The sequence below is a fragment of the Eptatretus burgeri genome, chromosome 9 (assembly GCF_056783735.1).
Source record: "Eptatretus burgeri isolate ZD-2024b chromosome 9, Ebu_testis_v1, whole genome shotgun sequence".
Lineage (NCBI taxonomy): Eukaryota > Metazoa > Chordata > Myxini > Myxiniformes > Myxinidae > Eptatretus > Eptatretus burgeri.
In genome coordinates, this window is record NC_140969.1 from 39,396,715 (window position 1) to 39,419,575 (window position 22,861).

Genomic DNA, 22,861 nt, shown 5'->3' on the forward strand with positions numbered 1-22,861 from the left:
GCGGGAGAACAGTTCAACAATAAAGCACATTTATTCGCGGCACACGGGAAGCACACAAATACAATTCCACCAAATGCACACAAAAAAAAGAAAACACAATTCCATTTACACAAAAAGCAAATATAAAAGTGAAAACACAGTGCAGAGCTAATACCGACTACCGAGCACACGGCAACACTTATACAATTCTACTTCACAGACGGCGCCGACAACACACACCCAAAACCAAGGAAAAGAATACCCCCAAGAATGAGGCGGGCCTGAGGCCGAGACCGGGTCGCGCCTACCCGTCTGGTGATGAGACGCGGAGCGGCGATGGCGCCTCACTCCGCGGGCCTCGCGGACAGTGCCTGGCAGGGGGTGGGAAAGGGGCCCCCTTGGTCGCACTATCTCAGCGCGGGGGGAAACAGGAGGGGGTTGCTGATGCTCGGGGTATAGAGGATCTTTATTATCCCTGGTGTGCGTCTCCACCTCGGCCAGGTCGCGCTGCCGGCCTTCCTCGGGCGTGCAGCTCCCGGCACCGTTGCGAGCACCCCCTCGTCTGCCTTCGCCGCTGCCGCCTCTCCGCCTCTGGACTCTCCACCCTGGACTCTTCTTTGGGCTCTCCTCGTTCGACTCTCTTCAGCTTCTCCAGCTACTGCAGGCTTCGGGCTCCAGACTTCCACACGGCTCTGACTGACGAACACGGTCCTTTTATCCCCCCGTAGCTTCGCCTTTGACCCCCTCCCTTTGACCTTTCACCTCGCTCCCCATTGGCCCGAGAAAAAGTGGGCGTGAAGGCTTTTTGATCCACAAATTTGCATATATCGATCGTTCTGGAGGCGGGGCCAAATCGCCCCTCGCTCACCGATTGGACGGCAAAAAGTGGGCGTGTGTCGTTTTTGATCCGTTTTTGAAGCACAAAATCCGTGATTTTGTACACGCTGTTCGACGCGCGCTCTGCACGAATCCAACACCGGTACCCACAGCGGGGCAAGAACGGTGGCGATGCTACGGTTGCGAGGTGTGACGTGAAGGTCGTGGCGGTTGTGGTGAAGCGGCGTTGTGGTTGGTGGTTGATGTTGTGGTTGTGGTGGTAATCATGGTGGTTGGTCCAAAATAAAGATAGTGAAAGAAAAACGGCTATCCTGAAGAGTCGCAGCTCGCATAAATGACATGTATTCCCACTAGACAACGGGTTTGGACCTAACTACACATGTACTTACCGAGATACCTCACCTAAGGGACCTGAATGGTGGTTTGCGAATTTGGTAACCACAACACTACCCCCTTCCCTTTTTACAGACTCGTCCCGAGTCGTCAAATTTTCATGTGCCATCATGTGTAGTTTTCCCCTAGTACATTTTACCTACGGATCCCTGAGTGCGACATTCATGGTATTCGTGTCCCCAAAATAAATAACCTAAGGGCTGCGTAACTATCTAAACAAACTCACTCACACGGACGACTTAAATAAAATTGCCGGCGCTAAGACAAACATGCCGGGAGCGCACTCATATGTACAGTACATCTTAACCTTAACTTACAAATTTTACACTAAACCATGGCCCAGGATCATTGAACTCTGCAAAAAGAAAGCAGTTAGCAGGGAGCCAGGCTGCCCGCATGCAGTCTCTGGCTCAAACAATGCAGGTGACAGGGAACGTGGCTGGCTGCTCACACGCAGTCCAAGGCCTTCCCTTTTGAACTGAACGCAGTGAACCACAACGGTGCATGGGCTGCACAACGCAGTCTCCGTGCCAGCTCAAATGGCACACGCAATGAGCACAACGAATGGATGGATGAACACAAACACGGTGCACGGGCCGCCACTGCAGGCCCGTGTTGTAGCTGCCAACAGGGCAGTTCTCGCAGCTTGCAAACTGTTGCCTTGCGGATCCTGGCGCACATGGAAATGAACAGGGGGGACAAAGCAAAAATTGAACGGGGCTGGTGAACGTGGGCAGTGGGCATGGCATGGCAAAGGCAAGCAGGCAAACACAGCCCGCAGAAGAAGGCCGCTGCAGGCAAACACAGCCGGCAGATGAACTGGCCGGCACAGGCCTTGAAGAAAAACAGCCAGCAGATGAACTGGCCGGCACAGGCCTTGCAGTAACACAGCCAGCAGATGAAGCTGGCCAGCTTTTGCCGTCAGTGGAAGTTGGTGGAGGGAGTGCGGTGGTGCTGGCCACTTGGAAGGTGGGCTCGGACCTACCTACCCGTCTCCCTCCCAACCTATCGCCTTTGCCTGTCACTGTACATACCCACTCCCTTAATTTGTCAAACCCCAATTTAGCCCCAACTTATTTTTTTATTGTTTTTATTTTTACTTCCCCACTATAAATCGTCCCCTAACCCCCTTTATCGTCCTTGTTCGGCTAACCTATCCTGTCACCTAGCCTACTCCCAACCCCTACGTTCCCTTCCCAGAGGGGAACAAGGGAGAGCTAACGTCCTGTGTCGAGGCCCAACTCAAGCCTCAGAATGGCCTCCCCAGAGTTCGGCGATCTAACCCAAAGTGGGTCCAGCGGCCCACAACGAGAGCGAGGGGATGGATGGTGCGGAGGGGTACATCTCCTAATCTACCCTAACCATTTAACAGTTAAACTACCCCGGGGCTTTCAACAAGCGCCTCTCGCTTAAACTATTGGTTCTATCAACCCAGATTCCCGTCGCCTGTGTTGGTGTCCTCACAATTTCGGGCCTCACCTCCCAATTTTCTCTCCGTGCCCTCACACGGTCTCCTGGCTGGGACACGTGGCTCCCTCCGGCAGGCACGACCCTCTGCCGAATCTCCCGCTATGGCACCCCCGGGCACTACACTGCCTCCGAGCCTACCAGCTCCCTAACACCGGGGAGTGCCCCCCATGGCACCTCCCCTGAAACGCACACGTGGCAGGCCGGCCTCCCGGGCCCCTTTCCGAGGGTCACCCGTGCCCACAACACTGCCCACGCGGCTAATGGCGCCCCGGGCCCCCGCACCAAGCAGGCGCACCCGTGCCCACTACTCTATCCCGGCCCCCCATGGGCCCATGGCCTACCGCGGCCGACTAGCCTGGTGCCCGGGGTACCCACTCAGCGATACTCACCTTTCGCAGCCACGCTCCCAAGCCCGTCAACCCGGCTCCTGCACCCCTCCAAATGGGTTTCGAGCCTACACTCCCACCAACAACAAAACGACCTCCATTTTTCAATTTGACTAACCCAGCTAACTCACTTTACTCTGACCCCGGGGTCCCTTGGGCGGGAGTCACTCCTCCCCCCAATCACTCATCGCACCATGCATTCCCCATTCGCTCTCTACACACAGACCCGCTGGCCTCACTCACTCACCATGTACTCACCTCTCAACTCTTCAACACTTCAACACACACACCGCTGAACTCTGCCATCCTTCTAACTACATCCCCTAACTAACTCGTGCTCCCTCGTCGTCCCTTATACTACAGCACGTTCCTTTTAACACTACGTAGCTAAGCTACGTCCCCACTACACATTCACCAGTCTGTCTCTGTCTCCTAACTCAAAAATTCATTTTATTTCCCAACCTAAATCTGGCTACAATCCCTCTACCTAATCTATTCCACGGACTCCATGAGGACTTACCCCTGCCCCATGAAGTCGGTCTAGCTAAGCTAACCCTTCCCCCTAACTAGTTTCCATCCTGTGCCCAGGGTCAAGGGGGTCTTCCACCCCTTGCCCAGGAATCCTGTGCACCCGAAAGTGAGGCTCGCTTTTTCCTTTTTTCTTTTTTTTTTTTCCCCATGCGCAGCACCTGCGCGGCAACTCGCGCTCTTTGCACTTTGCAACTGCCCGTGACGTCATGCAGCTGCACGTGTTCCTCGTCCCTCCTTGGACGGTACCATCCGGCAGAGATACCCCTCCTGCCGGATTCCAACCACACGTGCAGCCATGACGTCACCGTGCGCAAAAAAAAAAAACACAAGCCCCACATCTCGAGGGGTTCCCCACGCGAACACATGTGCTTTGCCCGTTGGAGCTTAACACACACGATCGCGTGGAGAACCCGTCCGGTCCAAATCCGTTTACCTGCCTAAACTTTGTCCGTCCGCGGGATCGGCAAATCCACCGCGTGCGTTTCCGGACCGGGACTTCACTCTCGCAAGCGAGCACGTGGCGGTCTCGTGCGTTGCACAGCACGAACCGCGTGCTCACTGCTGGGTGAACCCGGCACGGTCCCCGAAACAACTACAGCCGCTACACGGCTTTCTCTCCTCTGTCGCCGTCTCCGTCTCCATTCCACACACGCATACCTGCGTGTTACGACGCACACAGTCCACACCATCACATTCACACCGGGAGACGCGGCTGCGTGCTCCCGCATGCCAACCGACATCTCCCTCTCATACCGCTCTCTCACACACACGGTCTCCCTTGCATTCGGCGACCTTGCACACAGCCGTTCACTCACGCATGCGGGGACACTCACCCGCGGTGCCTCATCCACACACCGTGCCTCACTCACACACGCGGGGGCACTAACCCGCGGTGCCTCACTCACACTCCGTGCCTCATCCACACACGCGGGGGCACTCACCCGCGGTACCTCACTCATACACACGGCGACACTCACACACGCGGTCTCTTCCACACACGGTGCCTCACCCACACACGCGGGGGCACTAACCCGCTGTGCCTCACTCACACTCCGTGCCTCATCCACACACGGCGTGCTGGAAAGCACGTACTCCGGCACCATCGCCACCACACCACTCACACGTGGTGCCTCACTCATACTGGCCGTTTCACTCACACACACGGCCTCACTCACACACGGTGCCCCATCCACACCCGGCGTGCTGGGAAGCACGCACTCCGGCACCATCGCCACCACACCACTCACACACGGGGTCGCTTCCACACACGGTGCCGCACTCACACCTTGCACCACACACACAGGGACAACCACACTGGGGATTCGTGTCCCCACAAGGGTCTCCGGGGCCTCTATACCCCCCAAGCTCTCCGTGCACCCATCCACAGCACTCCTCCTCTCAACCTCGCAAAGCACGACCGAACTCACCTGGTCGTGACTCACCTCAAGGGGGCATACTCCCTCCCCTCGTTCCTGGAGGAGGCCATCCAGGTGCTCGCACCGGGTCTCTACCCAGTCCGCCAGCTCACCCCCATTATCCTCCACTACCTCTGTGTGTGTGTGTGCGTCACTTACCCCGTCTTCCTCGTGTAGTCTTTCCTCTATTTTTTCTATCTCCCGTGTCTCTGCCAACTCTTCACCCTTTACCTCCCTTGTCTCAACTATTATTTCCTTTGTCACGGCCTTCATGCCCGCCTGCAGGCATCGGCCCATGTTCTGCGTCTCACCCCGCAGCTTTTTCATCTCTTCCCTCATTTGCTGTGTATTCGCATCCATCGTCGTTTTCACTTCATTTGTATTTGTATCCATCTTTTCGTTCATGCCTTTCATTTCGTTTTTCATTTCATTTGTGTTTGCATCCATTTTTTCGATCATTTTCGCATTCATCTTTTCGTTCATTGCCGCCAGCATGGCGCATAGCTGGGCCATGTTGGATGCACTCAGCTGAGCCGTTTCGGCAAGGGTTGGGGAAGGGTTTTGGTGGAGAGGGGGGGGGGAGGTGTCATACACTGCGGCCGCTGCCGCACCCATTTCAGGTTCTGGGTTTAGTTGGGCGAGTCCGTGTTCCTGCACAATCAACATTTCCTGCTCGGGGATTCCATCCTGGACCATGGATCCTACACATTCTACATCCATTTCTAATACCCCCGGCTCCCGCTCGCCTTGAGACGCCATCTTGCTTCTCGTGAAGGGTTAATTTGCTCGCTCGTAATTTGGAGGGAATCGGGGGTCGCTTCTCTCACCCCTGGACCGATTCCCGTGAATTTCGCTGGAGACAGGAGAGCCTGTTGTCCCGCTCTCCGATACCAGTGCCGTGAGGAGGGCGATGAATTTGTATCGCACGACCTGACACCAGTGTTGCGGTATTCGCGCCCGCCGGCGTGCTGACGGCCACGTAACTCGAATCGCGGCACGTCGCCCACCGGACGGACAATCCAGTCGTGACCCTCTCGGACTAACGCCGGGAACCAGTCACGGGTGGACCTTTCGGTCTCACCGCGATCGAGCCAATCAGCCCCCGCGTGGGATAGGGTTGCTCGCCAAATTCGACCTACCTAAGTACCCACGCGGAGGGTAGACCGGGCGATCGCACCTCGCCGCAGGTCGACTTCGGACACGGGCCACTTAAGCGACCCGTTCCGTACTATCAGAATAACCGAGCGGTGTTATCGTCGACCTCGACGGTTCGATTAATTATCGGGCGTATTCAGCCCACTACCAACCCTTTACGTGAACGAAGATGAGGATTCAATGGAGGAAAAGACGAAGCGAAGCGGGAGAACAGTTCAACAATAAAGCACATTTATTCGCGGCACACGGGAAGCACACAAATACAATTCCACCAAATGCACACAAAAAAAAGAAAACACAATTCCATTTACACAAAAAGCAAATATAAAAGTGAAAACACAGTGCAGAGCTAATACCGACTACCGAGCACACGGCAACACTTATACAATTCTACTTCACAGACGGCGCCGACAACACATACCCAAAACCAAGGAAAAGAATACCCGCAAGAATGAGGCGGGCCTGAGGCCGAGACCGGGTCGCGCCTACCCGTCTGGTGATGAGACGCGGAGCGGCGATGGCGCCTCACTCCGCGAGCCTCGCGGACAGTGCCTGGCAGGGGGTGGGAAAGGGGCCCCCTTGGTCGCACTATCTCAGCGCGGGGGGAAACAGGAGGGGGTTGCTGATGCTCGGGGTATAGAGGATCTTTATTATCCCTGGTGTGCGTCTCCACCTCGGCCAGGTCGCGCTGCCGGCCTTCCTCGGGCGTGCAGCTCCCGGCACCGTCGCGAGCACCCCTCGTCTGCCTTCGCCGCTGCCGCCTCTCCGCCTCTGGACTCTCCACCCTGGACTCTTCTTTGGGCTCTCCTCGTTCGACTCTCTTCAGCTTCTCCAGCTACTGCAGGCTTCGGGCTCCAGACTTCCACACGGCTCTGACTGACGAACACGGTCCTTTTATCCCCCCGTAGCTTCGCCTTTGACCCCCTCCCTTTGACCTTTCACCTCGCTCCCCATTGGCCCGAGAAAAAGTGGGCGTGAAGGCTTTTTGATCCACAAATTTGCATTTATCGATCGTTCTGGAGGCGGGGCCAAATCGCCCCTCGCTCACCGATTGGACGGCAAAAAGTGGGCGTGTGTCGTTTTTGATCCGTTTTTGAAGCACAAAATCCGTGATTTTGTACACGCTGTTCGACGCGCGCTCTGCACGAATCCAACACCGGTACCCACAGCGGGGCAAGAACGGTGCGATGCTACGGTTGCGAGGTGTGACGTGAAGGTCGTGGCGGTTGTGGTGAAGCGGCGTTGTGGTTGGTGGTTGATGTTGTGGTTGTGGTGGTAATCATGGTGGTTGGTCCAAAATAAAGATAGTGAAAGAAAAACGGCTATCCTGAAGAGTCGCAGCTCGCATAAATGACATGTATTCCCACTAGACAACGGGTTTGGACCTAACTACACATGTACTTACCGAGATACCTCACCTAAGGGACCTGAATGGTGGTTTGCGAATTTGGGAACCACAACAATATATATATATATATATATATATATATATATATATATATATATATATATATATATATATATATATATATATATATATATATATATATATATATATATATATATATATATATATATATATATATATATTGACCCCTCCTACACTCCTGTAGCCCAAGTAGCTGCATAAAGCAACCCAAGAAGATTTACACAAGGTAAGTGCAAACACTGTTTCGAATCCTTCCCAGAGTTCCTCAACAACTACAGTATGAAGATGTTCACACATAGTACATACATGAGAATCCCAATGGTATACACCCCCTCAGCTACTGCACCAGTTTCATCACTTATTGGCGAATCATCAGCGATAGCGTAGACAGCAATGCACAACAATGAGGCTCCCAAGCATGTACCATGTGCAAATGTCAAAAGCAATCAATATATAAACAAGCAGTCATAGACTGGTACTTACGAAATCGTCAACTTGACCTCTGACCTTGTCTAATAAAAGCTGTCTCTCGAGAAGGTAGCGACGCAAAGCAGAAATTTCTGTAATGATTCTGTACCAAACCATCAAAAATCGAATGTTTGACCTCACTGTGACCTTGACCTTTGACCGATTTTGACCAAAATCTAATCAGCACTAGCCATCACCCTCCTGAATCACGTGGTGTAATTTTACATTGGTAGCTTATTCCGTTCTCGAGTTATCGTGCCTACAAACAAACAAACACACAAACGGATGACGGAAGTCATCAATATACTAATGAAATCTTTAGATTTCGTAAGTAATAAAGACCCACCCACATCTCTCACCTGTGAATAGTGGGAATAGCCAATCATCTCTCACCTAATCGACTTCACCCAGGTGGCTAGGATTATATAAATGATTGACCCCTCCTACACTCCTCTATTATAATCCTGATCTGAATCCAGACCTTAACCAAAATCTAATCAGCTTGTTCTTGTCACCTACCCAACCCATCCACCATGTTTTATCCGAATAAGTCCATAACTTTTTGAGATATCGTGCTCCAGCACATGTAGTTTTTGGCCCTATCTCTCAATGGTGAATAATCGCTTAAAAATCAGTGTTCGGATCTGTATATTCACCAAAATCCTAATCAATTTGTTCTTCTCACAACAGTCGGAGGAAATTTGCTGAACACATTGAGGGAAATGGAGGGAATTTGCAGGAGAGTCATACCGACAAAGAAGTCAAATGCAGTCACACAGACTGTGCAGAAGGTGAAGTATTGACCTTCTATTATGGTTGTCCTTCAATGATATGGTACATATGCTATTAGCCCTGGGTGTAAGATGCTTCGTGGTTCTTTCACTTTATACCTTCACACCAACTGATCTTCGTTTTTAACAAATAACTGGCCCATCTCTTTTATATCAGAAAGTACCAGCAAGTTTGTTCCATGATAAATACATTTGTGGAAATATTTCCCATTCATGTGTGGCGAGCCTTAAATTTTCAAGATTGCTCCAGAAAGCATGTAGATCTTGGAGGTACTGCATTACTAAACTAGAACGGCACCCAGTAGAGTACAAACCTCCGCCAGGATGAACTGTTTACGTTTTGTAGCCCAGTTATAGGCCGGATCAGAATCCAAATAATCACCAAAGCTGAATCAATTTGTCCTTGTCATACACGCAACCTTTCCACCAAGTTTCGTCCGAATCTGTCCACAACTTTTTGAGATATCCTGCTCATAGACAAAGATAGGTGTGAAAATACAACCTTTGCCCACCTTCGGTGGTAGAGGTAAAGATACTGCATCTGCTAAAAAAAAAAAACAGGTGTTGTCACGACATTCTTAAAAGTTCATTTCATTAAATGCAATGAAAGACGAGTTGAATTTGTTACGCAATGCCACATACGTAGTGATACATGAGGAAAATACCCAATCACATTGATGAATGGGGACAATTAATTGAAGGTAAACAGTCAACTTGTGTGAAGAAACGATGACGTAGACAAGTCAATACCCCCAGAGGCCTCCCAGGCAGATGCCTGCCCCATCCCTATCTCTTCAGGATAAGACATTCCAGGCGCCCACCTGAAGGGACTGCCTCAGGTTAACCCGAGGAGATCGCCATCTGGTGGACGACTCCTCAGCACCACCCCGACACACACGACAGTATGTTTTGCGGAATGAAGTGTTTTGTGGTGGCCGGAGTGCAAATCCTGACACCAACCTCTGAAGGAAGGTAATCAACTGCAAGAGGACGTCCGCATACACAGTTGGCTCAGACATGGAAGGCCATTGGCTCACAAGGAGCTCCTCTGCCTTTTGGCAGGTTTTGTATGTAATCCTGCTTGGTGTCCACGTCTATACACCCTCCACATCAGGAGGACCTGCAGTGGGGAGCTGGTTTAGTTGACGAACCATCCAAATGGTTGATGTCAATTATATTTAAAAAAAATAATGGTCCATGTACTCATCCTGCAGTACCCGACGACTGACACCCTCTTGCTCGCTCACAGTCACTTTGCTTAAGTTGATAACAAGTGACAAAATTTAATAAGCAAAGAGCAGGGTGCCTCAGTGGCACATGATAAACAGATTTCATTCTAAAACTAGACTGAGGCCCACACCATGAGAAAAGTTTCAGAACTCTTGCGCTCATTAAGAAGCTCTCCAGTTCTTGTCCATGAGCTGCTTGATTGCTTCTGCCCACAAGACTTGGCTATATTGCCATCTTTTGCTTATTGTGAGTTTCTCATCACACTCCATTCTCCACCACCCCCTGTTTCATCTCCCTTTTACTTCCTTTACTCAGTATATCTCTGGATGTCTCCGGTCCATCCATCTCTCGCCAGATCTCACTCATAGTTCATTTGTTGCATGACTGATATTGACACACTGCCTGATCAATTTCAATCAAAGATATTAAAGGAATAATTCAATTCATAATTTGCCTCTCCATTAATAAAATTAACTTCAACCCCAGAAAGAGAAACTTGGTGATCACCGTATGGTCACTGCTTATATATATATATATATATATATATATATATATATATATATATATATATATATATATATATATATATATATATATATATATATATATATATATATATTGTTGCGGTCTTCGCGCCCGCCGGCGTGCGACGGCCACGTAACTCGAATCGCGGCACGTCGCCCACCGGACGGACAATCCAGTCGTGACCCTCTCGGACTAACGCCGGGAACCAGTCACGGGTGGACCTTTCGGTCTCACCGCGATCGAGCCAATCAGCCCCCGCGTGGGATAGGGTTGCTCGCCAAATTCGAACTACCTAAGTACCCACGCGGAGGGTAGACCGGGCGATCGCACCTCGCCGCAGGTCGACTTCGGACACGGGCCACTTAAGCGACCCGTTCCGTAATATCAGAATAACCGAGCGGTGTTATCGTCGACCTCGACGGTTCGATTAATTATCGGGCGTATTCAGCCCACTACCAACCCTTTACGTGAAGCAAGATGGGGATTCGATGGAGGAAAAGACGAAGCGAAGCGGGAGAACAGTTCAACAATAAAGCACATTTATTCGCGACGAACGGAAAGCACACAAATACAATTCCACCAAATGCACACAAAAAAAAGAAAACACAATTCCATTTACACAAAAAGCAAACATAAAAGTGAAAACACAGTGCAGAGCTAATACCGACTACCGAGCACACGGCAACACTTATACAATTCTACTTCACAGACGGCGCCGACAACACATACCCAAAACCAAGGAAAAGAAATACCTCAAGAATGAGGCGGGCCTGAGGCCGAGACCGGGTCGGGCCTACCCGTCTGGTGATGAGACGCGGAGCGGCGATGGCCCCGCAACCCGCGGGCCTCGCGGACAGTGCCTGGCAGGGGGTGGGAACGGGGCCCCCTTGGTCGCACTATCTCAGCGCGGGGGGAAACAGGAGGGGGTTGCTGATGCTCGGGGTATAGAGGATCTTTATTATCCCTGGTGTGCGTCTCCACCTCGGCCAGGTCGCGCTGCCGGCCTCCCTCGGGCGTGCAGCTCCTGGCACCGACGCGAGCACCCCCTCGTCCGGCTCTCTTCAGCTTCTCCAGCCACTGCAGGCTTCGGGCTCCAGACTTCCACACTCGTCCCCTCCGTTCCGACTCCTTCTCGTTCTCGTTCTCCTTTGCGACTCTCCGTTCCGACTCCTTCTCGTTCTCGTTCTCCTCCTCGTTCTCGTTCTCCTTCGCGACCTCGTCCTGCTTCTCCATTGGCCCGAGAAAAAGTGGGCGTGAAGGCTTTTTGATCCACAAATTTGCATATATCGATCGCCCTGGGGGCGGGGCCAATTCGCCCCTCGCTCACCGATTGGACGGCAAAAAGTGGGCGTGTGTCGTTTTTGATCCGTTTTTGAAGCACAAAATCCGTGATTTTGTACACGCTGTTCGACGCGCGTTCTGCATGAGTCCAACACCGGTACCCACAGCGGGGCAAGAACGGTGGCGATGCTACGGTGGCGAGGTGTGACGTGAAGGTCGTGGCGGTTGTGGTGAAGCGGTGTTGTGGTTGGTGGTTGATGTTGTGGTTGTGGTGATGGCGATTGGTCCAAAATAAAGATAGTAAAAGAAAAACGGCTATCCTGAAGAGTCGCAGCACGTATAAATGACATGTATTCCCACTAGACAACGGGTTTGGGCCTAACTACACATATACTTGCCGAGATACCTCACCTAAGGGACCTGAATGGTGGTTTGCGAATTTGGTAACCACAACAATATATATATATATATATATATATATATATATATATATATATATATATATATATATATATATATATATATATATATATATATATATATAAACATACATACATACATACATACATACATACATACATACATACATACATACATACATACATATACACTTTCAAATCGACATGTGACAATGTAGCCAGCACTTTCCTTTATTCTTGCCTGTCCCAAGAATCCTCACAATATTACCAACATCGGCTCGTGCCTAAAACCATTGGACTACAGAAACTGTGGTTTGTGCTCTCATAATCAATTGGATTATTGTAACTCAGGTGCTGATCTGGTTCTTTTCTTACTCTCTTACAACTTATGCAGCATTTGGGAGCCATGAGGCTCGTTGTTCAAGCACGTAAATTTGAACACATCACTCTCATCATCACGACACTTCAATGGCTCCAAGTATCCCAATGTATAGATTTTAAAATATCACTTATAGCCAATAATTCCAGGAATAAATTACTTTTTGCCTACATTTCTCACCTTTTCACATCCTGACGCTCCTCTAAGTATGCTCAGGTCCAACAAGGTAAATTTTATAACTTGCCCCTCGCACTAGGATATTTGTTGATTGAGAGTTCTTCAGACAGGTTAAATTGACGAACTCCCTGCATTTTGATATTAGCAAAGCCTCATCAATGATAGTTTAAAATCTCTTAAAATCAAATCTTTACACGCTTGCTTTTTCTGAATTTTAACTTCACATCTCTCTGTTACGAAGTGCTTTGACATTATCGTTTTAAATACAAAGCGTACTATGGGATATTGAATGATTGATTGATGCAAGTATTGTGTGGTGGTAATAAGACATGTCCATTGTGATAAAAAGGAGGTTGACATTTTGAATTGTATTGTGTTGCATCCCAGATGATTCTTTATGTAGGTGTATATGTGTTGTTTCATTGAACATCTGCCTCTCTCCCATGAATAATTGTTAGCTTGTTTGATTTGGGTATATAAATTAGGATATGGTGAGCCTGGTGTTGGCTTGATGGTGAAGGTAGCTGGCTTGAGATCTTAAAGTCTTGAGTTCGAATGATCCCCTGTCGTGCCGTTGACAGAACACCAGGAATGTTGGCTCAGCCTGTCGTCCTTCCGAGGTCGGTAAAATGAGTACCAGCTTCCTGGGAACAGGGGCGCTGCATCACCCGCACAACTTCGCTTTCAAAAATGATGCAACCAGCAGCGACAGGCTGCATACAAAACAACAACAACAACAACAACAACAACAAGAACAAGAGGATACGGTGAATAATGTTAATACAATGCTTCTGCCAGTTTTAGATACATGGTCTGTGGCTGTGCACCCTTCTTCTGGAGAGCTTCTCAATCATCATTGCTTCAATAAATAAATCAGCAATAACTATTTACTGTAGCACATTCCTGCAATTCATCAGTGCATAGAAAACATTTTTTGAAGTGGGAATAAATTCGACTTCCAATCAAGTACCATAAATCTTTAATAAAACGCCTTTTTAATGATTTTGTTTTTTGTTTCGTCCACAGGAGCAGACCAAGCCTCACCGGCACAACTTTGCTTTCAAAAATGATGCAACCAGCAGCCACAGGCTGCATACAAAACGACAACAACAACGACAACAACAACAACATGAGGATACGGTGAATAATGTTAATACAATGCTTCTGCCAGTTTTAGATACATGGTCTGTGGCTGTGCACCCTTCTTCTGGAGAGCTTCTCAATCATCATTGCTTCAATAAATAAATCAGCAATAACTATTTACTGTAGCACATTCCTGCAATTCATCAGTGTATGGAAAACATTTCTTGAAGTGCGGATAAATTCGACTTCCAATCAAGTACCATAAATCTTTAATAAAACGCCTTTTTAATAATTTTGTTTTTTGTTTCGTCCACAGGAGCAGACCAAGCCTCACCAGCACAACTTTGCATTCAAAAATGATGCAACCAGCAGCCACAGGCTGCATACAAAACGACAACAACAACGACAACAACAACATGAGGATACAGTGAATAATGTTAATACAATGCTTCTGCCATTTTTAGATACATGGTCTGTGGCTGTGCACCCTTCTTCTGAAGAGCTTCTCAATCATCATTGCTTCAATAGATAAATCAGCAATAACTATTTACTGTAGCACATTCCTGCAATTCATCAGTGTATAGAAAACATTTCTTGAAGTGCGAATAAATTCGACTTCCAATCAAGTACCATAAATCTTTAATAAAACGCCTTTTTAATGATTTTGTTTTTTGTTTCGTCCACAGGAGCAGACCAAGCCTCACCAGCACAACTTTGCTTTCAAAAATGATGCAACCAGCAGCCACAGGCTGCATACAAAACGACAACAACAACGACAACAACAACATGAGGATATGGTGAATAATGTTAATACAATGCTTCTGCCAGTTTTAGATACATGGTCTGTGGCTGTGTACCCTTCTTCTGAAGAGCTTCTCAATCATCATTGCTTCAATAGATAAATCAGCAATAACTATTTACTGTAGCACATTCCTGCAATTCATCAGTGTATAGAAAACATTTTTTGAAGTGCGAATAAATTCGACTTCCAATCAAGTACCATAAATCTTTAATAAAACGCCTTTTTAATGATTTTGTTTTTTGTTTCGTCCACAGGAGCAGAGCAAGCCTCACCAGCACAACTTTGCTTTCAAAAATGATGCAACCAGCAGCCACAGGCTGCATACAAAACGACAACAACAACGACAACAACAACATGAGGATACGGTGAATAATGTTAATACAATGCTACTGCCAGTTTTAGATACATGGTCTGTGGCTGTGTACCCTTCTTCTGGAGAGCTTCTCAATCATCATTGCTTCAATAGATAAATCAGCAATAACTATTTACTGTAGCACATTCCTGCAATTCATCAGTGTATAGAAAACATTTTTTGAAGTGCGAATAAATTCGACTTCCAATCAAGTACCATAAATCTTTTATAAACGCCTTTTTAATGATTTTGTTTTTTGTTGCGTCCACAGGAGCAGACCAAGCCTCACTGGAACAAGGCAGTGACTTTGGAAAATGAATCGAATGGGAGTTCACAGTACAACACAACTGATTCTGATTCCTCCAGTCTCTTGTGTTTTGACCAAATCCATCGGAAGCTTGAGCCTCTTGTAAATGGAAAAGGCCAGAAAGTGCAGAGTTGTTTTGAGGCTTCACCTTCCCCCGAGCAGATACCCCGCACAAATAGCATGGAATGCTTAATAAAGTCATTTGATGAAGCTGAGGAACGTGAACAGAAATACAAAAAAGGCCAGAAAGTGCAGAGTTGTTCCTCAGCTTCACCTCCCCCCGAGCAGCTACCCCGCACAAATAGCATGGAACGCTTAATAAAGTCATTTGATGAAGCTGAGGAACATGAACAGAAATACAATAAACCCCAGAAAATGCAGTGTTATTCCTTAACTTCACCTTCCCCCGAGCAGATACCCCTCACAAAGAGCATGGAACGCTTAATAAAGTTTTTTGATGAAGCTGAGGAACGTGAACAGCAATACAAAAAATATACCCATCAGAGAATGAGAATCCCCCGCCATTGAAAATTAATTGGAATCAGATAAGCGTTTTTCATTTATTACAAAAAACATTTTTTCAAGATGGCCGCCCCAGTCGGCCATCTTGGATCCGGCCAGGCCCAAAATCAATAGGGTTCTTCCTTTTCAGGTGGTACATGTGTGACCCAAATTTAAAATCGATATGGCGAACAGTTTATGAGTTATCGCACTCACAACTATAAATGTTGACGCCCAGTAAGCCGGACGGACGGACGGACAGCCGGACGGACGACCCGGGTGACAACAATATCCCCCTTCCGCCACAAGGTGGGGGATAAAAAGTGCAGAGTGGTTATAGGCCTCACCTTCCCTCGAGCGGCTACCCTGCACAAAAAGAGTAGAATGCTTGCTTGATAAAGGCCTTTGATGATCAAGCTGAGCAATGTCATCATAAAAACAAGAACAAATGGGTATGCAATGTCACGTGTCAATGACGAAAGCAGAAACACTACATTCCGGGGTGAAGATTTCAGCGGCGATAACAAGCCTGGAAATCCTCTATTTGGAGTCGGGTGACACGATACTAAGTCTGAAAATATTCTCGAGCTTCAAGACAATTCAGAGCAGCAAAGCATTGCAAGAGCACAGATTATACTCTTGTTCCAGCACAACCACTAAACTTTGAAGTCTCAAGAACCAGGAAATGGTCTAATGTCAGAAAATATGAGTGGGTGAAAAAGAATTCTCCAAATGCACAACAGATTATAGACCCAAAATACATGAACGAAACTGCACAATGTTCTGCGAAAAAAACGCTCAAATGAAATTTCGTACTGCTCCATGACAAATTACTACCCCCTCCAAAGATAGATCCTCCCAGGAATCCAAACATGTTAAAGGCATCTCAAAAGTTCAGAGTTACAGAACATGCGATAGGTGTAATACACCCTGACATCTTGAAACAACCTCAAACTACATAACCAGCCCAGGACAGTGGAAATGCTGAGGCTGCAGAAAAGTCTTTTGCTACAACTTATCTTCAAGTCAAAAAAAATCGACGAGAGAAGAACAGACACATCCAGAGAGGGAGAAATATGAAACACTATGGGACCACAGAATTCAACAGGGAGATGCAACATCCCCAAAATAGCACAATGGATAGAAGCCATGGTACTTTCCAAGGCTAACGTAAACATTTACAGGCATCAATGCACCAGGAACAAAAAATTCAAGGGATGGAGAACATGCAAGGCCTCAGAACACTGCCGGGATGTAGAACCTGCCCAGGACAGTGGAAATGCTGAGGCTGCAGTGGATCATAAAGGAGAGCAAAACATGCTGGGACTAGAAAACACTCCATTGCCAACAAACACACCTGGACTATACAACTTTCCACGACCATAACAGGTATGGAAGACTGACCCTTTTTTCACTCTATCAGGCTCTGCTTGCCAGGCCAGATAGTTCGGCTAAGAGGGCCTACCCTCAGTTTTTGTTTATTTGTCAAAAGTAGGCAAAGTCGCTAACACATGACCTCTATGTTGATGCAACTACATTTTCAATGACATAACATAAGAAAAAAAAGTTTTCTAGTTTGATCTCCTTGTACGGCTTAATTCGTAGAGGAGGGTTATTGGAAGATGCTGGTGAGTGGCGAATTTGACGTAAGAAATTGTATTGATTGATTGATAATAATATTCTACTAAACACAAACTTGTTTTATTTATCAATGTAAAGGATGAACATTTGGGATATATACATAGTGGCCACAAAGTCTCTATGCACGTAGTTAGAATTTAGTTCGAATTTATCTGTGTGCTTCCCTCCATTCTCCGCACAAATTTGAATTTTTCTCCATGTTCTTCTGTAAATCTTCTTCCATGTTGAGGGCTGGAGGTCATAAAAGCAGCCCCTGACAGCTGTTTTGAGGTCTTCAACTGTCAAGAATCAGCTATCCTGCTAAGAATCAGCTATCTTCACCTATCCTGTAGCAAGATGGTGCACCAGCACATTATGCTCTTGCAGTTGGAGAACATCGCGCCGACTAATTCAGTGGACGATGGATTGGACGTGGATCTGAGATAGTGTGGTCTCCTCGAAGTCCGGACTTAACAACATGAGACAACTCGCTTTGGGGCATTGTGAAAGAGGAAATTTCTTATCTCCGCCTAACAACAATTGGAGACCTCAAAATAGCTGTCGGGGACTGCTTTTATGACCTTCAACCCTTAACATGGAAGATGTCCAGAAGAAAAATTCAAATTTGTGCGGAGATTGGAGGGAAGCACACAGATAAATTCTAACAATTCTAACTGCGTGCATTGGAACTTTGTGGCCACTCTGTACTTATAGCTATACTGATAAATGTGTGCGTGTGCGTGTGCGTGTGCGTGTGTCTCCTCCATAACTCCAAAACGATAGAACCTAGCAGCCTGACACTTTGCATGCATACTAAGAAAACTCCAATGAAGTGCAAGGGTGAAGATTGGGTGTTTGGGTTAATTAAAACACCCCTTTTGAAGATAATTAACGGCCTTATTTAATTATATCCTTCATCAGGCGATTCTCGGCCACCTCGCTGTCTGGGTCTTAAGGCATTTCCTGGGTAACCTCGCTGTGGTTTGAAGCTGCCATGTTTTTTGGCCTGCTCAACCATGCTTTGACTTGGAACAGGCCGCAACAATTTTTTAACAACAAAGTTTTTTTTTGTTCACTTTCTTCACTCATATTATTGAATGCCTGTTCATCATAGCGACAAATCGCTGGGTATATTGCAGTGCTTGTAAACGCCTGGAGACGCCAGTGTTCGTGGCTTTATTTCATTTGCGTATGTGAATAACCAAGAGAATTTCTTAAACTGACAAGAATTACAAAATGTAAGCTCCAGATATGAAAGTATCAACAGTTCTGACTCCCCAAAAAAGTGTTGATTTGTTCAATTCTGACATTGCACAGGTGTTTCCGGGTGCATGATTGTATCAAAGGCAATTGGTAATCACTTGCCAAGCCAGGAATTCCGTTGGAGTGCTCGAGTTCTTAAGCCACTTACCGAGCTGTACAGTACAGTTCGTGTCCTGATCGGGATGTGCAGTCGACAGTTACTACAAGGTCGAGGTACGTATACAGCACACGCGGACGTGGTACATATGAGTAGATTTGGATCTGCATGGACTCTCCGTGGGTGAGTGGACATGCCATGCCTGTTATGGGTGCCGTGATGGCAAAGTTTCATCCCACATCTTATGGAGATCCTTTCAGGTTTTCCTTTGTCCTCACGCCTGTTTCTAAAGCATTTGGTTATCGGATTTGCTTTACAAAGGTTATATGTTTCTCTTTGTGAGTTTCAAAGCAAAATATATTTGATAACACCCGATTTCTGAGCATTTTGCCATGTTGGCGTATTTTCTAAATTATTGAGCTAATTTTTTTTCCCACCCATCACATGCAGCTGTTTATAAAGAATAATCCCTGAACATCTCCCTGAAACATGTATATACATACACAACTGGTCAAAAGTTTTCGAACACCCCCATTTTTCCAGTTTTTACTGAAATTTAAGCAGTTCAAGTCCAGTGAAGAACCTGAAATGGTACAAAGCTCAGCGGTAAACTGCCAGAGGTTACCAAAAAATGAAAAATAATGTAAATTTCAGAGTTGTCAAAAAAGGCCCTTTTCAGGGAACAAGTAATGGGTTAGCAACTGCAGCTGTTCTGCAGCAATGGAAGTAAGTTAAGCCTTGAAAGTTGATGCAAACAATTTCTACAGGTGTCCCAACTTTTGTTGATTCGTTACAAACCCTCTGTCTGTATAAAAGCAGTGTTGGAACAAACTGTGTTGCTCCACCCTCTGAAGAATTATTTGGACAATATTACACTGCAGGAAGTAGTATATTGCTGTCATAATGGCGAGAAAAACACAAATAACGAAGGAAGACAGACAGACCATTATAACCCTTAAAAGTGTAGGTCATTCCTTTAGAGAAATTGCAAAGAAGCTAAGGTGTCAGTGAGTACAGTTTCTTACACCATCAAAAGGTACTTGGAAACTGAAGGAAACTCTAACAGGAAGAGGTCTGGCAGACCCAAAGCCACAACACAATCAAAAGTCAAGTGTCTGAGAGTCAACAGCTTGCATGATACGCAGCTCACAGCACAGCAGCTTCAAGCACAGCTTAACACTGGCCGAACTAAGGAAGTCTCAGTTTCAACCATGAAGAGAAGATTTTGAGCTGCAGGTTTGACAGGTCGAGTGGCAGTGAGAAAGCCATTGCTAAGATGGCAAAATAATAAAGAGAAGCTTGTCTGGGCTATGAAGCACCACCAGTGGGCTACTGAAAACTGGAAGAGGGTCTTATGGACTGATGAATCAAAATTTGAAATCTTCGGTTCATCACGCAGGGTTTTTGTATGCCATCGAGTAGGCGAAATGATGCTTCCTCAGTGTGTGACACCAACTGTCAAACATGGAGGAGGAAGCCTGATGATCTGGGGCTCTTTTGCTGGATCCAGTCGGCGACTTGCACAGAGTGACTGGCACACTGAACCAAAAGGGTTACCACAGCATTTTGCAGCACCATGCAATACCCTCTGTTCTACGCCTAGTTGGTCAGGGGTTCATCCTACAGCAAGATAACGACCCAAAACATACTTCCAGGCTATGTCAGAACTACCTAAGAAGAAAAGAACAAGAGGGTAGGCTTCAAATCATGGAATGGCCAGCACAGTCTCCAGACTTAAACCCCATCGAGCTGGTTTGGGATGAACTGGACAGAAGGGTGAAAGCAAAGCAACCTACAAGTGCAACACATTTTTGGGAACTTCTGCAACAGTGTTGGGAAGATCTTTCTGAACAATCTTTGATTTCCATTGTAGAAAGAATGCCACGAGTATGTTCCGCTGTTATATCTGCAAAAGGTGGCTATTTTGATGAGTCGAAAATTTAGATTAAATTTTGTTCAACAAAACGATTCCATGATTTATTTTTTATCTGCAATTGTTTATTTGTTCTTTGCTTTAATTTCAGAGTACAATACATTGAAACATTAAACTGCTTAGATTTCAGTAAAAACTGGAAAAATGGGGATTTTCTAAAACTTTTGACCGGTCGTGTATACATATATATATATATATATATATATATATATATATATATATATTTATATATATATATATATATATATATATATATATATATATATATATATATATATATATATATATATATATAACGTTTTTTTTACAGTAAAAGATACTCAAGGTTTCTGGGTTGTATACAGTAGGTACTGTAGTTGGTAATCACACTGACTCCAACCTGTTGATTCCCGAAAGATTGCCGATATCGGTCAAGCGTGTGTGTGTGTGTGCGCGTGTGTGTGTGTGTTGTCAATTGGTATCTACATACGCGGGTTTCAGAATGTGGAACGGAGTCCTCCCTGGGTGGGCTCAAAGTATCCACGTTCATTTCAGTAAGGGGTCACGATTCATGGACCAAGCTGGGAAGATTTCTGTTCTCAAAGTTTTGTGCCTTTGGCTCTCTTTGGGATCGTCGCTGAGCCCCGGACAGCTTCCAACTGTACTACATTTGTTTTAATATTCCCAGGGATGGTTTTTAGCTCACCCTTAGAGTAATTCCAGGGAGCTTATGGGATGGCGCATTGGCCATCCGTCCGTCCGTCCATAAATGCTTGCAACTTCTTCTTAGAATCTACACATACGATTTCAATGAAATTTGACCACAACCTTTATCACCAGTGATGGCATGCAAAATAAACAAAAAATGACAGGGTCTGAAGGGATCTACAGAGGGAGCATACGGGCGGGGGGGGGGGGGGAGTGGGTTGCCTCCCCAAAGAGGTATTCGCTTTCTTCTCAAACTATACAATTCCGATGAAACTTCATGACAACCTTCATCGCCCATGATGTACCAAAGTTCTTTCATAACATCAGAAAAATCTGGCTCGAAGGGAGGGAAGAGTCCATACTCTGTGCAGAGCATTGGTGCTGCCTCAGCAGTCTCCTTGGCTATTAGGAACAATCCTGGAAGGGCCGGCACTCCGACACAGGATACCAGCATGCTGGCACTCATTTTGCCAACCTCTGAAGGATGACAGGCAGAGTTAACCCCACCTGGTATTAATTCAACAGCTGAGCAGGATTTGAACTCAGGACCCTAGTGCACCACCCTAACCATTAACCCAACACGAGGCATCTAAGGGGGGTTGCCCCCCAAAATATGTATTTGTTTTCAACTCCAAAACTACACATACAATTCCGATGAAACTTGACCACCATCTTCATCACCCGTGACGTACTAAAGTTTGTTCATGACATTAAAAAATTGGGCTCTCAGGAGTTCTTCGGGGGGGGGGGGGTGGAGGGGAGTTTCCTCCAAAATATGTATTTGCTTTCTTTTCTGAAACCACACACATAATTTCTTTGAAACTTGACCACAACCGCTATCACCCGTGATGTACCAAGGTTTGTTCATGGCATTAAAAATAAATATCCAAAGGCATTTACTTTCTTCTCCATCGCATATTTTGTGGGTAATCCATGCCTACCAGTGGTTGCCTGGTTATCTTATCCAGCCGCTACCAGGTGAGCACCCAGGAGTATTGCCCCTATGTTTAATATCTCTGTGAGGTTCTTTGTCATCTCACTTCATTCTTGGGGTCTTGGTGTTTGGTCATTTTCTTGGTGTTGATTTCTGAATCATTAGTGCAAAATCAATGGTATTAATACCTCAATCAGAAATGCCTTCTCTTTTTTTGTACCGAAGTATGATATCTGGTCACAATGCTTTGTTTTCGATGTTCACGCTCGATGGGATCATTTGGTCGTATGTGAGCGGTACTTCCATGTCTTCAGTAATTACTTTTGGTTCATGTTCACACAAATTTTGTGGAACTGAGAAATCAAAGTTTTTGCAGATGTGCCAGTGGATTACATTATAAACTCTGTTGTGTCATGT

At 46.6% G+C, this 22,861-nt stretch overlaps 1 protein-coding gene across 10 annotated transcripts in view; it reads left to right on the plus strand.

The window, feature by feature from the left end:
- Positions 1-22,861, plus strand: part of LOC147019951 (uncharacterized) — a 140,623-nt gene that overhangs the window by 88,362 nt on the left and 29,400 nt on the right. For 9 of the 10 annotated variants that reach the window (XM_085894855.1, XM_085894859.1, XM_085894849.1 and 6 more), the window contains 8 exons: positions 8,754-8,854; positions 13,447-13,632; positions 13,892-14,005; positions 14,265-14,384; positions 14,635-14,745; positions 15,005-15,115; positions 15,374-17,299; positions 18,848-19,006. In XM_085894855.1, coding sequence (XP_085750981.1) covers positions 8,754-8,854; positions 13,447-13,632; positions 13,892-14,005; positions 14,265-14,384; positions 14,635-14,745; positions 15,005-15,115; positions 15,374-15,937 — 1,307 coding nt within the window. In that variant the 3' untranslated portion in view covers positions 15,938-17,299; positions 18,848-19,006. The remainder of the gene's footprint in view (positions 1-8,753; positions 8,855-13,446; positions 13,633-13,891; positions 14,006-14,264; positions 14,385-14,634; positions 14,746-15,004; positions 15,116-15,373; positions 17,300-18,847; positions 19,007-22,861) is intronic. The other variant, XM_085894860.1, reaches the window with a different exon arrangement.